General features: G+C 40.9%; 1 protein-coding gene across 4 annotated transcripts in view; it reads right to left on the bottom strand.

Annotated features, from left to right (window-relative positions):
- Positions 1-14,685, bottom strand: part of adarb2 (adenosine deaminase RNA specific B2 (inactive)) — a 275,901-nt gene that overhangs the window by 13,681 nt on the left and 247,535 nt on the right. For all 4 annotated transcript variants that reach the window (XM_088072151.1, XM_088072153.1, XM_088072152.1 and 1 more), the window contains 3 exons: positions 11,756-11,907; positions 8,460-8,628; positions 3,247-3,428 (listed from right to left, as the gene is read on the bottom strand). In XM_088072151.1, coding sequence (XP_087928277.1) covers positions 3,247-3,428; positions 8,460-8,628; positions 11,756-11,907 — 503 coding nt within the window. The remainder of the gene's footprint in view (positions 1-3,246; positions 3,429-8,459; positions 8,629-11,755; positions 11,908-14,685) is intronic.

Here is a 14,685-nt window from a genome sequence, read left to right as displayed (position 1 = left end):
ATAATGCCTCTGGCTTCGGCTATCAAGGGCACCATAGACTGTATATAAAGATTGACAACATGAAAGCTTCCCCAAAGTGTAACTTCTCAATCTTGATCGCCCCCTGGTGTCTGTCTGCAGTACAGGTCCTAAGGCCCGCTCCTCCATGTTAGTGAATGGGACATAGGCCAAGCTAAAAACTCAAGTACACGACAAATACATTTTTTCCAGAAGATGGTTTCTGTCACTGAATATAGTTCTTATCACCCTGATGTTTGTTCAAGTGTTTGTTTTAATGATAAGTTCAATTTTAATGGGTTATTAAATGATACTAAAGGGGGCTTTTCTGCCATTATTGACAGCTGTGACAGCTAATCTGTACGATCGTATTCAATTGAGCTGCTCACGATATGTCGGACCGGTGTTTTGGCGGGAACTCCCTCACCGCGGATATCACTACTGCACAGTCTCCAGCTCTCAATGACATCACTCTCGCAAGATGGCAATGCCCAAATCCCTGGACTTCAGCATAGCGAGGGTAAGTGGGGGCGCACCATCCTTATATATAGTCTATGGAGGGCACAGAGCTACGTATAATAGGATGTTACAAATTTTAAGAAGTAAAAAAAAAAAATGGTCACGTTCATATATGGGAGGGGCAGTGGTGACTATTCTACGTTGAAAGAATACTGATGTCCAAAAAAAAGTACTCAAGAACTTGTGCCTTTCCCTAACATATAAATACCGTACTATACTTGAAGACTACTGTACTTGATTGGAAGTTGAGACAGAGCTTCAGTTACAAACAAAAGACTCAAAACAGTAAGCAGAAGCTTTTAAGTCCCTGAGAACAATAATTTTAAGTGTTACAGTGCTATTTTTTTTAACTATGTATATATTTGATGGTTCCTAATACGTGATTGGCACCATCTTTGTTCTCATCAGTGATCCCTAGCAACAAACTCTGCCCTACATCGCTGTGTGTCTCTGTCGCTCAGCCACTCTGACTGGCCTAGATCTGAAGTGATGGCTGATGCAGTCTCTACAAGTTGGGTGTCATTCAGATCCTCTTCCAGCATTCATCTTCACTACAAACGAAAGCCTCAGGTCTCAGTGGAGCCCCGGAGGCAGACGTGCCAGACAACTTCATAGCTGTTGCTTGTCTGGCTGGCACAATGTAACCATGGTGAAGCAGGGGTACATGAGTTTGTCAAGCATGTGTGCATGGGTGTGGGTGTTACATGTGTGATCTGTTGTGATTCTTTGGTCTGGAGCTGACATATTTATTAAAAGGAACTGCTGAAAATATATACAGTAAACATATGGGCCAGTGTATGGGATGGCCCCATCTGAAAACACAGAGCTGCTTATATTTAGCACAGACAGGTGCGTTACTGTTTGAAAAGAAAACAGTCTGTCATTTAGCTGGAGAATGTGGGAAAAAAAGTATAGCGAAAAAGTTTTCACTAGATCACTTAAAAGCCGAAAAACATCGGAGGTCAACCAACCAACCTGTGTATTTGTGCTTTAGTGAGTTTAAATTGTGTTGTTCAGCTAAGTCTATAGAGGGCAAAACAGAGATAAAGAAGAGTTAATATTGGACTTACGTTCATCAGGGGGACACAAACACGACTGTGAATGAATGATAATGTTGCTTTGCATCCTCTGAATGTATAAACTGGCAATGGTTTGCCATAATAACTTTAAGAAAGTGATAATATATCTACACTGTGTTCACAGTTTGTTTCTGCTGCCGCCAAGTAGCAAAAAACTCTTTTAAGAAAGAAAGAGAGAATTAAATTGACTAAATAAAGCTGATGGAATAGGGTTAAGCAGAGCAATCTCACACAGTGATTTTAAACTTTAATCCACCTTAACCTTCGATGAAATGGGAAAATAGCTGTTTGTGCTTCAACACAGCATATTATTTCAAATCAGATTTGACTATGTGAAACTGTAACTCTTATAAAAATAAACTACTGAAATTGAAAAAATACTGTATCACAGTCAGATAATCAGTCAGATAATATGAGTCTTCCAAGCACTCAAAAATAGAGCTAAGGGACTTCCAAGCACTCAAAAATAGAGCTAAGGGACTTCCAAGCACTCAAAAATAGAGCTAAGGGACTGTTCCCTATTTATGAGGGGGGGTGTAAAATGCTGTACTAGGAAGGGAATTATGTTTTTTGATTTGGCTTAGAAGGGGGGCATTCAATTTTAAATGGCCGTGTTTTGCATATATTTTCAATATAATCAGAAACATAAAATCCACAAATGGGTTTGAAAGGCATGCTTTCCTTAAAAATCTCCAAAATCAGACAATTTATCACAGCCAGAAACTGTGAAATCTATTTATAATGGAAAAGGGTCATGCTTTTCCCTCAGTCACTCAGGGAGGCTCAAGGGAAAACCTTTTTAGCTGCAGGGCCGGTCATGAAATTTATAAAAAAGAAAAAAAAGAAAAAAAAAAAAACCACCACCCCCTACTCTGATAAATGAGGGACATTCATTCATTCATTTTCCATAACCGCTTATCCTGTTAGGGGTGTCGGGGCTTCATGCTATCCCAGCTGACATTGAGCGAGAGGCGGGGTACACCCTGGACAGGTCACCAGACTATCACAGACACATAGAGACAAACAACCATTTACACTCACATTCACCCCTATAGCCGATTTAAAGTCACCTGTTTACTTTACCTGCATGTCTTTGGACTGTGGGAGGAAGCCGGAGAACCTGGAGAAAACCCGCGCTGACATGGGGAGAACATGCAAACCCCCTCTTCTTGCTGTGAGGCAAAAGTGCTACACTACCACTACACCACTGCGCCACTAAATAAAGTACAGTCCCTAAATTATTAGAGCCTATTATATGATCTACTGTAGCAGGGTCACAAGGTCTCTGTATTCTCTTCATTTATCAGAAAAAGTGACAAAGCTGACAAATTCCAGATACTGGCTCCTTTCAGTTGAATCTCTGTTATCAGTAGATTTGCTCACAAAAGTCATTTGTGCAGATCTTTTGCACAGTTTTCAATTTTGTGAATTTTTAGGTGCAAATGTGCACCATTTTACTTCCTTTGGTGGTTCAAAGATCACTCTGAGATAGAGACCAAGCCTCCAGGAGCAGCAATGTAGAAAGGACTTAGGTAGAAAGAATCAATTTCATTCTGACATGTTCTGGTGCCAATACTTCCCAAATTCAATGTATTTCTAAATGTAATCCATCTAAATCACACTGAGACATGTCTGACTGTGTGTGTCGTACCGCTGAGCAGGGGCTGGTTGCGTCTGTGCGTGGCGGGCAGCGGGCCCAGGCGTTCCTGCCGCTGGTTCAGAACTCTGCCCAGATGGCCCGTGTGGCGCAGGCTGCCGACGGTCACGCTGTGCAGGTACACCGGCTCCACAAAGTGGCTCAGCAACGCCCCCTGCAGGCCCAGGATGTTCCATCTGAGGGGAGGGAGTGAGGAGAGAAAAGTGGACCATGAAAAAGAAGAAAAAAGGACAGAAGGCAACAGTTGGGGAGAGGGAGAATACACGGGAAGAGAGATAGAATCAGGGTGGAAAAGGAGGAGAAAGATGGGAAGAGAGAGAGAGGCAGAAAAAGAGAGAGACAGATGTGAGAGCTTCAATGACAGGTAGAGACAATTTGATCATTATCTTGATGTGGGACGTGATGAATAACAGCCGCTGGACTGACAGCACACACAAACACATCATCTGACTGACACACACGTCCTGCCTCTCCCATTTTCCCAGGTTCAGAGACGCAAACCATCATCGCCACCACCGACAACAACATCGCCAAAGGTCAGTCCATCAGCAGTCACTACATGGAACTACGCATTACCACGTGTGCATTCATCAGTGCCATTGGGGTTAATGCACTGCGCGGCAACCTCCCGTCGATTGTTCAGCGCGAGGGGCCGATCACCTCTGGATTTGTTTGAGGGGATCCACCACTGACACAAAATCACTGTGGGGCTAATCCTGCCAGCCGATACTGTAGCCAGCTGGTCATGTGCCACCTACTGCCTCTATTTAACCAGCAGATGCTAATTTATGGATGGAAAATGATAATTACCGTGTTTATTATCATTCCTGCCCTTCATAGAGAGAGTGGGCCTGCTGTGCGCCTGAGCTGTGTACTCTCCGCTGCACTGGACTAATGAACTTACGCGAAGCACAATCAAAGCCCCGACATTATGCTACTAATTTTTTGATCATTGTTCTTTTTGTTAATCAATGTCTCTTTATCATGGATGCAATTATGGCGGCTGCTTGTTTTTTTGTTGTTGTTTTTTCTCTCATCGACTTAATAATCACTCATTATGGCTTTTTTCGCTTCCCGAGCAGTCAATTAACATCAACGGCTTCCTGGGAATCACTAAACGGGGCTCACGAAGCAGCCGCCTGCCTACGCTTTACCTGCAATCTGTCTGCAAGATCTGTCCTTTACCTCTCAAACACAGAGGAGGAGCTTTGTTCAAAAAATACACACACACACACACACAACCTCCACAAAAACAGAAATAGTTTAGCCTGAAATATTAATTTACCCAGAAAGCGACACCGTGAATCAGAAACATCTTCTAATCTCATGCAAGAAAAGACAGCCATCTGGCTTGGGTGTGTGAATTTAAAGAGAGGAGAGGGGAGAGACCTCTTCTCTCTCTTTCTCTCCATCTCTCTCTCTGTCTATCTCTGCACATCCATCCTTTCTTCCCTCCCCCGGTAAACGCCGACCATTAAAGTAATGTCTTCATCTGCATAAAACTGCAGTGGAATGGAGAACATCATCGTTATATGAAAGCCATTTAGGCCCCTCAATTAAATCCAGCTGTCGACTTCAAATCAAATATTAGCAAAGGAGCTTCGCCGGGCCAGGTTTAAGAAAACAAAATCATCAGGTGAGGTGATGATGGGCTACCCGTTATTAAAAATGTTTATGATGAGAGCAAAGATCCTAAAATCCCTTATGCTCAAGGCAAAAGTAAGTATAATTAAGTGCAAGATCTGAGGGAAGTGGGGAAATAAAAAAGTAATGGGAGGTTGCAAAATGAGTATGACAGAGGACAAGAAGACTATCCAGGGGATCACTTTAAGACTGCAGCAGCGTGTGTGTGCGTGTGTGTGTGTGTGTGTGTGTGTGTGTGTGTGTGTGTGTGTGTGTGTGTGTGTGTGTGTGTGTGTGTGTGTGTGTGTGTTGAGTCCTCTCACTTCCACCCTCCACCCTGACCTTGATAAACTGGCCCTTTGTGACCCACTCACTTTAACGACGGCCACCCATCATTTACAGCGATATATAAAAAGAAAAGAAAAAAAAAAAACAGGAAGAGGAGGCTGTGGAGCAAAAAGAGCGGGTCTGCTGTCCGACCTGGCGGGACCGAAAGGAGGGGATGGTGTAAGGGAAGAAAAGCAGGGTGTCCCTTCTCCCTCCCCCGTCACTCTATTTTTTTGTAAAGTAATTGCTTTCACCCCCGTTGGTGACCTGGGTAGATTTAATCACACCATCTCCAGCCCTGGCCAACTGAATCAAATTGGTCAAATTAACAGCGGCTCCACAGGAGAAGGGTTCACCTCTCTCTCTGTGCCTCTGTGTGTGTGTTTGTGCCAGTCCTTTCACACACACGACGGCGGCTCAGCTGTAGTCCTGTATGGCTCAGCTGGCACAGCGCGGTGCTTACTAAGCTAAATTCATGGGTTCAGTTCCTTTTCAGTCCTGGCAGAAAAACTGAGACTATATTAAAAATCGATTTCAGATATGTTAGAAAATGCAACATCAAGGTTGGAAGTAGAGAATTACTATTGTTGAGCCCCTTCATTGTGTGCTGGGTGTTTTTAGCTACGCTTGCAGCCTGGCTCTGCGGATGGCAATGTCAATCTGCTGAGAAGGAAAGAATGTATTCAGAAATAGTAAAGAAATGTTTATTATCAATAAACTTTGACTTGACATGACCTGGACTCCAAATTCCCCAGATCCCAGTCTAATCGAACATCTGTGCAATGTGCTGTACCCCACCTTACAACCCACCAGTAGTAGTATAATGTGATGAAGAAATAATACTTTGTTACAGTACTTGAGTATTTTTTGGGGAATATCTGTACTTGAGTTTTCATATGTCTGTCAACTTTCAGTTTTACTCCATTACATTTCCTAAATAAACTGTTTACTTTTACTCCACTTCATGTCCCCTGAGCATTTTAGTCACTTGCAACAAAATAGGGTGGGAAGAGAGGAAGGAAAATGGTTAAAAAAAGATCCTGTTTTGACTTTAAATGTCCAACTTTGGGAGCGCAATCATCTCTGTAAATGCAACAATGTCTTGTTAAAAAAAAAAAAAGCTTCCGTGCCACTATCCCCTTTTGGAAAAACAGCAACAGATAGCTAAAAACACTCAGGTATGCTACTCTGCGCTAAGCATTGCATGTTGAAAATTTTCAACTTTTGGTAAAATGATGCACTCGACACTGCCACATTTTACCCCGTATACACTTTACATAGTCCAATCACAGTGGTGAAGGTGCAGAACAAATACCACAGAGACCAACTATCACATCTTACATTTACAAGAGCTGAACAACAACAACAATGGAGGCAAATTATGTTCAATAACTATACATATATCAACATATGTTTCCTCTCATGAACTCACACAGACCAGCGAGTCCGTCCTCTCTCCCTATGGGCTTCAGCGTTCCCTTCATTCACCGCAAGCTCTCTACCTTTCTGCCAACATTTTTACCTCTGCGGATATTCCGTATCATAGCAACGAGACACAACCAAAGCATCTCAGCAGAACAAACTCTGCTCCTATAGATCCTGTTTCTATGGCTGCTCCTTCAAAGCTCAGCTGGGCTTTCCCGAAGAGCACCTGATATTCTCGGCTAGGGTAAAATTCTGGGATGGTCACCGACCTTAGTTCCTCTGTTATTTGCATTTATGTATCTACATGTATGTATTGTAAATATCTCCCTCTGCCTGTGAAGATGCTCCAGTGTGTACACACCAATGCTTTCACTCCTCACACACGAGGCCAGTGTGAAAACGGAGGCGGGAGAGCAAAACCATCCTGATTTAGAATCGCCGTCTGTCCCAGGCAGACGTGCCAACATGCGGTCAATACATTAAAAATTTAGGAACACACACACGGGCTCCATTGTGTTAATGTTCGCTGTGTGAACTACAAGTGTTACAAGTTGTTAATCAGTGTATAAATAAATGCACTGGAATAATGAAACAATCTTAGTAAGTAACTAGTAAAGCCTGAATAAATAAATAAAAGCCCACAGTGGGATAAAGGTTTTATGACTAATATCTTCGCAAGATGAGAGTCGGCTCTACGGATCTGGAGATTTAAAAAATGACTTGGCTGGGGCGCCTGGTGGGTCAGTGGATAGAACGGGTGCCCCATGTATAGCGGCTGTGTCCTCGCGGCAGTGGCCATGGGTTCGATTCCGGCCTTGGCCCTTTACTGCATGCCACCTCCCCCCTCTCCCCCTTTCACACTTGTGCTGTCCTATCAATTAAAGGCAAAACCGCCCCCAAAAAAATCTTAAAAAAAAAAAAGACGTGATTAATACACTCATTCATTAGAATGGGATTACCTGTTCATTATGGGAAATCAATAGCCACCATCCAGCCAACAAAAGATTTCATATACAGCCGGGCTCATGCAACACAAAGACGCACCTACACACACCCAGATGCACTAAGGTAAATATCAGACAAAGCTCTGCCCGGCTCATAAAGCACACTTTAAAATGCTTTATTTAAACAGGAATCACTCCTCCTTATAAAGAAGAGAATCTCCTAATAAAGTTAAACCTTCATTGAATCCTTTAGTTCTCTTTTCTTGCATAGTTCAGAGGCCTCTTGGACAAAAGGACGTGGTGTGTGAGGAGTTCAGGTAAAGACATCACTTGTGACCTTTACAACAAAATTAACTCAATCCCTGCACTGATAACAGCAAAGCTCAGAAGGGGTGGGATGAGGAAATGATATTTACCAGCTCTGATGTTGGTGTTGTTGGACTCTTCTGACTGTTTTCTTTATATTAAGAAGAAAACAATGTTGCACACAAACAGACTATACAAAATTGCAAACTAGTAAACAAAGTAACATCTTTTATATAGTCCAGTGTCAAACCTGTGTAACTCAACAAAAGACAGCAAGGACAGCATTTTATATGAAAAGAAAAAAAAAATTAGATTTCCAGTTTAAAGTGGCCAAGAGAGACCAGGCGCTTTCAGGTATAAATCAGTTTGCAGAATGTTCACTATAGCAGCAGAACAGAAAGGTGCTTTCCTCCAATTTAGTTTTGACCCACTTGACAGAGAAAATCAACAAGTGAAATGAGGCACAATATAAAGGCAGAGCTTCGATTTGGAACAGAAAGAGTGCCAAAAAGACAAAATGCAACATGAAAGCCAGACTATAAGAACTCTTTAAACCCAGAGGGAGCATCTGAACGCACTGACCTGGTGATCTTGTCAGTGCAGGACATGGTGATGAGCTGCTCGCCCTGTAGGACGCCGTCCCACGTCTGCACTGGCCCCCGGCATCGCACCGGCACCGTCCCTTCGCCTGACTCGATTTTGGTCCGCAGGTGGCTGCGGTGCTTTCTCATGAGGTGTCTGCTGCTGTGTACTGCCGAAAACAACACACACACAGCCTGAGCATCATCATTCTAAATTATGTCATTTTTTATTATACGGCTTTGCTGGAAATCCAATCTATTTAGGCAATGATGAATTTTTAAATAATACAGAGCAGTTTCAGATCTAATCCGCAGCCAAGATTCATTTTGTAGATCTCTGATCAAATTTACTTCAATTACACCAGGTCACAAAGACATCGGGTAAACCAGGAGCATTTTCCAATGTTGCTCCTAATAAAGTATAAATTATTCATTGTATAGTGCACTTTAATTAATAATTTCTATGTTATTGGCTTAGGATGGTCTAGAGCTGCTCCATAGACACTTAATGAGTACACTGATTTTATGGAATCACAAAATGTTTGTTTTCTTTTTTTTTTTATACCCAAATGAGCTTTATTCTGTTGTAGTGCTCTCACTTGTGAAATAGAGAATGTACCCATATACTGAAAACATTCCTCTGGGTGCTCTCAGTGTCATCTATAACAGTGGCTCCCAACATTTCTCCCAAAGGAGCCTCTTTTCTATCTTTGAGTAAAGAGACAACCCCTGACTAAGTTCCATATTCTATGGATATTTCGTATTATATTCAATGCACAACAGTAACAGTACAGAACAACTGCCAAGTAACCCAAATAATGAACTTGATAACTACAGAACAAGCAATTTTTGATGAATTTTGAGCAGATTATTTACGTATAGAGTACTGCATGACTTTTCCTAAATTTTTTAGGATATTTTTTTTTCACAATTTTCTGTCTGTACTATTTATTAAGCCATGTGAATACAGCTTTTTTTCAGGCCTTCACCATTCCCTTATCCTGTTTATCCATTTTTGTGAAGTTTATCCTTGAATATTAATCTAAACATTAATGATTTGAGTCAGTTTAATTTACATAAATTAAAATAATACTGAGATGTAGACCTATTGTGTAAAAACGTTTTCTTCAAAGATTGTATAAAAAATAGGCATAGCTAGCTCAAGTTCTGCATTTCAGATGCACCGTCTTGGGCTTTTAGAGCCAAAAGTTAGAGCTGCGGAAGAGTGAGGGTTGGATCTGGCTGAGAAGCTGAGTTATGAATCAGAAGACAGCCTGTCGCTCAAAGCTGACCACAATTAAATTTGCATAACTTTAAACATTCATAAAATGTAAACAGGTGAGTTATATAAAAATGAGCCCCTGTACAGTTGTCATGATTGTTAATATTAACTATAGAGACCAAAACCGTTTTTTTGTACCAGGCTGTAAACATGTTTATTTCTGCATTAAAGTTGGACATCTTAACATGGGAGTCTATAGAGATTAACTGTGTTTTGGAGTCAGCCTCAAGTGGCCATTCAAGGAACTGCAGTGTTTGGTACTTCCTTATGGACTTAATCTTTCAGTCTCGGATGTTGTTGCTTGGTTCTCTTACACCTTTTGAAATCAAGAAGGCCTTGAATAGCAGTCAGGAGCCCTGGGCTTGGAACCCGTGATGTATAACATCTTTCCCAATACATTGTATTTGGAGATGTTTAAGACTTCATTACAATTTTTCAGTTGTAACACTCTAGTGTTTGGATTTGGGAGAGAGTGATTCATGTGTAGTAATTTTTGGACTGTCTTTGACCAAAAGAACAACGTGTGAGTTAAGAAAATGGGTGTAATTCCCCTTTAAGTGTTGCATTCTCTGTATAATTAGGGATGTTCTCTGCTATTAATTATCAGTGTAATTAGGAAAAAAATGTTTATGCAATATTACGGTAAGTCGCTAACAATGAGAGATTACTATTACATATTTTATGAAGATGACAGGTGCAGTTTCCAGCGGAGGACAAACATTGCAATTCAAAGCAAACGTTTAAATGAGGTTAATAGCTTCATTTAGGGAATTAAATTCATTTTCCTGGGATTGTTGACTGCCTAATTGTTAATGAAGTGAGCATCTGACTGGATTGTTGCTGGATGTTGGGAGCAGGGAGGAAGGAGAATGAACCATTTTCCTGGATAAAGCAGTTTTGATGCACCTTGATGAACCATTTATATCTGGCATGGTATGACGTAGTACTGTACAAATAACCTCAATTGTTTTTTATCCGTTAGTGTGATCAGAGGCACCTTGATCTGTTTAAAACACTTTTATGTGATTTTATGTGGGTGTACGAGACAGCATGACCTCTACGGTCGCTAATATTGTTAAAGTTCACGGTATTTGAAAAAAAGTGACATAGTATCAGAAAAAGAATGCGTGGGATAAATTAAAGATGTTTTTCTTGTTTTCAGTACAATTACAACAGGGATATCTCCTTAATAGGGTGACCAAGTGTATGTGAATAATTGCTGTTTTTGTTTTAATAACCTCTCCCTTCTTCAGGCTTAAACTCTCCTTCCTTCTCTCTTCCTCCATGGCTGTTGCTCCTGCTGATGTGACAGCAGCTAAGAATTAAGCCCCGACTTCCAGCTTAGAAATGTTTAAGAACAGTCAGGGAAAGGTACTAAGTAATTTTCTAATCTCTGAGAGCGCACTGCAGAACATTTAAGAGGTTTAATGACCAAAAACGTCAAGTTCAAAGGCTTCTCCAATGACAGCGTCATCCTTTCTTTCCCTCTCTCTCTCCATCCTTACTGGTTTCATGAAAATCTCACCATGCACTGCTCTGTAGTGTATATTCACAGAGCTGAATAGCAGCTTCAGTCTGTGATGAAAGGGGGAGGGGGGGATATATACATTCTACTGATGGAAACTGCAGTCCAGATTACATTTCTGAACTCGTAGGCCACCAGAAAAATGCTGGGCAAACCGTCTAAATGAATATACAATTTATTTTCAGTGGGTAAGCAATAAAATGTCATCTAGTCAGCACAGCGTGGCTGAAAGAGGCCAAAGCCGGGATGTGACATGAAAAGGATGCCAGCTTCTTGACAGTGTCTGGAGGGAAAAAAAAAATAAGCAGAGCAGTAGCTTTCAGAATATCTGCCAGAGAAAATGATCTATCTATAAACCTGAGAGACTGACATGATAGAGAAATGACAGTGATTACATTACACAGAAATGCATGGTGAGTATTAAAAAATAAAGTTATTTTGATCTCGTCTCAGCATTGTCAACCTGTGTCAAAGAGGCCTGGTGTCTTACGGTCAGAGGTGATTTCGTAGGGCGAGTTGAGCCTCCCGTCCCCACACGGCGACGTGCTGATGTACATGTGAAAATGGACGTTGTCTCTCAACCTGTAGCCGCACTCCTTGTGCCGCACGAATATCGACTCCTCCCAGTCCTCTGGCCTTTTACTTTAAGAGAAAAGACAAAAAAAACAAGTACAAGTGAGACTGATGAGAGAGGTAGAACCATTCATCACAGCATAGGAAATAGATTTCCACTTTTCCTTTCCAATGATGAAGTGAGGCAGAGACGGAGAGAGATGGACACTGGCCCTCTCTCTGACCACAGTCCATTCTCCTGCTGTCAGACAACACTCCTGGACATTACTCAGACTGTCCAAATGTCTCAGGGGAAACAGGGAGAGTGAGTTTAACTTGTGGTCTATGCATGCTTTGCATTTGAGTTGTGAAAGTGGCAGCATGAAGGTCAACTAAAGAACTGAGAGAAAATAATGGTTAAATATCATACAAGCATCGAAGAAAATGTAGCAGCTGATGTCAGTACAGTCAGTATGTTAGATGTTTAATCAACAGACTAAAAGTTCACAAGAGCATGCACATCCAGACGACAAAAAAATGATGATGAGCATGTAGCTCAAAACATCACCTCGGTGAATTAAATATTGATAGGAACATACTTTAGTGTGGACTTTGTATTGTCTTCAAATAGTCTAACTAAACCATAGATAGACGATAATAGTTTTAAGTACTGGCCTACACGTCAGGATGCTCCTAAGTTTGGCAGCCAAGGTACATTTTTGATGACCCAAATGAAAGCTTATAAAAAACATTAGCCCACAGAAAAGGCAACTTAACACAGCCTCTTTTGACATTTGGTGGCCACAGAATACATTTTTGTGCCCACAGACCATCAGCTGCAGTTTATGTTGAACCACCAATATCACAGATATTCATTATAAAATAATAAGTCCAATCATTGTTTAAAGAACAAAATCAGATGTTTAGAAAAAGTTTTATTCATTGAGCTGAATTCTCTGCCAACCAGGTGACACAAAATCTTAACTTAAAAATCTGGGTCACTTGGAATAAATCTTTCGTTACTCACACACTTAAAGTAGGTACACAAATGGTATATTTAAACTATGCATCATGATGCAAAGCACGGCTGCCCTCTTCTTTAAATAACCTCTCCTCTGTCTCCGATGTCCTTTCCCTGCGTGTAAATATGGCAGTTCTGGCATTTTGTTTGGTCATTTCATTATGAGTTATCTTCCCCATTAGCCGTTTTACTCAGCTGCAAAGTCTCTGTACCTGCCACCCAGCATTGTGCTAAGACAAAAAGTCAGTGCTGCGTATGCAAATATGACATTCAACAATCTAGACTTCTAGCCACTAATCTGATGAATCAGCCTTGCTATCGAGCTCCTCGGGGAGCTCAGAAACATTATATATGCTTATGCACTGGAGGCAGTTTGGAGTCAAAACTCATGACAACCTTCTCTTGATACTGGTGAAAATCTTGGTGAGTTTGTGTGCACTAAAGCATGCTGTACAGGTTATAGGCGCACAAAATAAGTGCATTTAAAAAAGTACTAAAACAAACAGGCCATCGAGACCCTGAGCTGAACCAGCTGATTGTATGTTGGTATGCTCAGTTAGCTGGAGAGGACAGCACACATATGGCTCGTTGATTATTGAAAAGTCTCTGGTGAACAAAGTGGAGCTGTTTCCATGGAGCTTATTAAAGAGGAGAGAGAGGAGAGAGCATTCTTTGGCACTGCAGCGGGAGGTCACAACAAACAAGATATTTTAATGCTATTATGCACACTGTGATGCATAATGTAATGCACTGCATGTTAAAATCATTGGAGGCACCTTGGAAACTCAAGTTTATTGAGCCTACGCATCAATTTGGCAGAAGTTAAACTTTGTGACATAAATGAGATGTATTCATTGGTGGATATTTACTCAAGTAATCCACTTTAGTAAATTCTGAGGTACTTAAAGGGACAGTTCACCTCTGAATTAACAATGCATGTAAGCTTTAGTGTTATTTGTCAATCAAGATGGTTTTGGTGTGATTTGCAGAGTGTTGGAAATATTTGCCTTAGAGATGTCTGCCTTCTCTCCAATGTAATGGAACTAGATGGCAATTTTTTTGGTGCTCAAAGCACCCAAAAAAAACCAAATGTTTGAAAAACTGAAAAGTTATGTCTCTTTCCAGAAATCATGACAAGGTTGCTAACGATAATCCATAGACCTTGCTGTGAGCGGTTTCATGTAGGAAGTATTTTGCTTCTATCAAACTATACCGACCAACCATATCACTGTGAAGAAGGAAGAGTGCATCTACTCATGGATGAGAGGCTAGTGAAACTGTGCAAGATTTAACATTAATGGTGTCCTCATCAGCTGAGCGGAAACGTTAGCTAGTTCAGTGGTGCAAGGTGAGCTGGCAGTAGCTGGATACTTCCTTACACCACATGCATACTCCCTAGTTACTACATCACAACAAGGTCTGTGGATTATGTTCTGGAACAAGGTCATGATTTCTGGAAAGAGACATTGATTGACATTGAGTTTTTCCATATATTTTTTTTTTATGCTCTACAAGCCAAATTCAATCTAGTTCCATTAAATTGGAGAGAGGGCAGAAATCTCTATTGCTGATATCTATAACACTCAGTAACTCACACCAAAACAATTTAGACTGACAAATAGCACAAAAGTACAATCTTTGCCTCTGTTAAAAAAAAATATAGTATAAATTGGCAGAAATATGGTAATTAAAGGGACAGTTCACCCCCAAATTAAATACATAATTTATCTATCTGAAAGCAGTAGTTACTTTAGATTGAGATATTTTTATACAAGGCATATGATCATCTTTTAAGATAAAATGAATTTTTGTAGATTAAACCACCCAATTGTACGGTATATATTAAA

Source organism: Plectropomus leopardus, chromosome 21 (genome assembly GCF_026936395.1).
Source record: "Plectropomus leopardus strain MGB_pleo_1.0 chromosome 21, ASM2693639v1, whole genome shotgun sequence".
Taxonomy (NCBI): domain Eukaryota; kingdom Metazoa; phylum Chordata; class Actinopteri; order Perciformes; family Serranidae; genus Plectropomus; species Plectropomus leopardus.
This window is presented reverse-complemented; position numbering and strand designations above follow the sequence as displayed.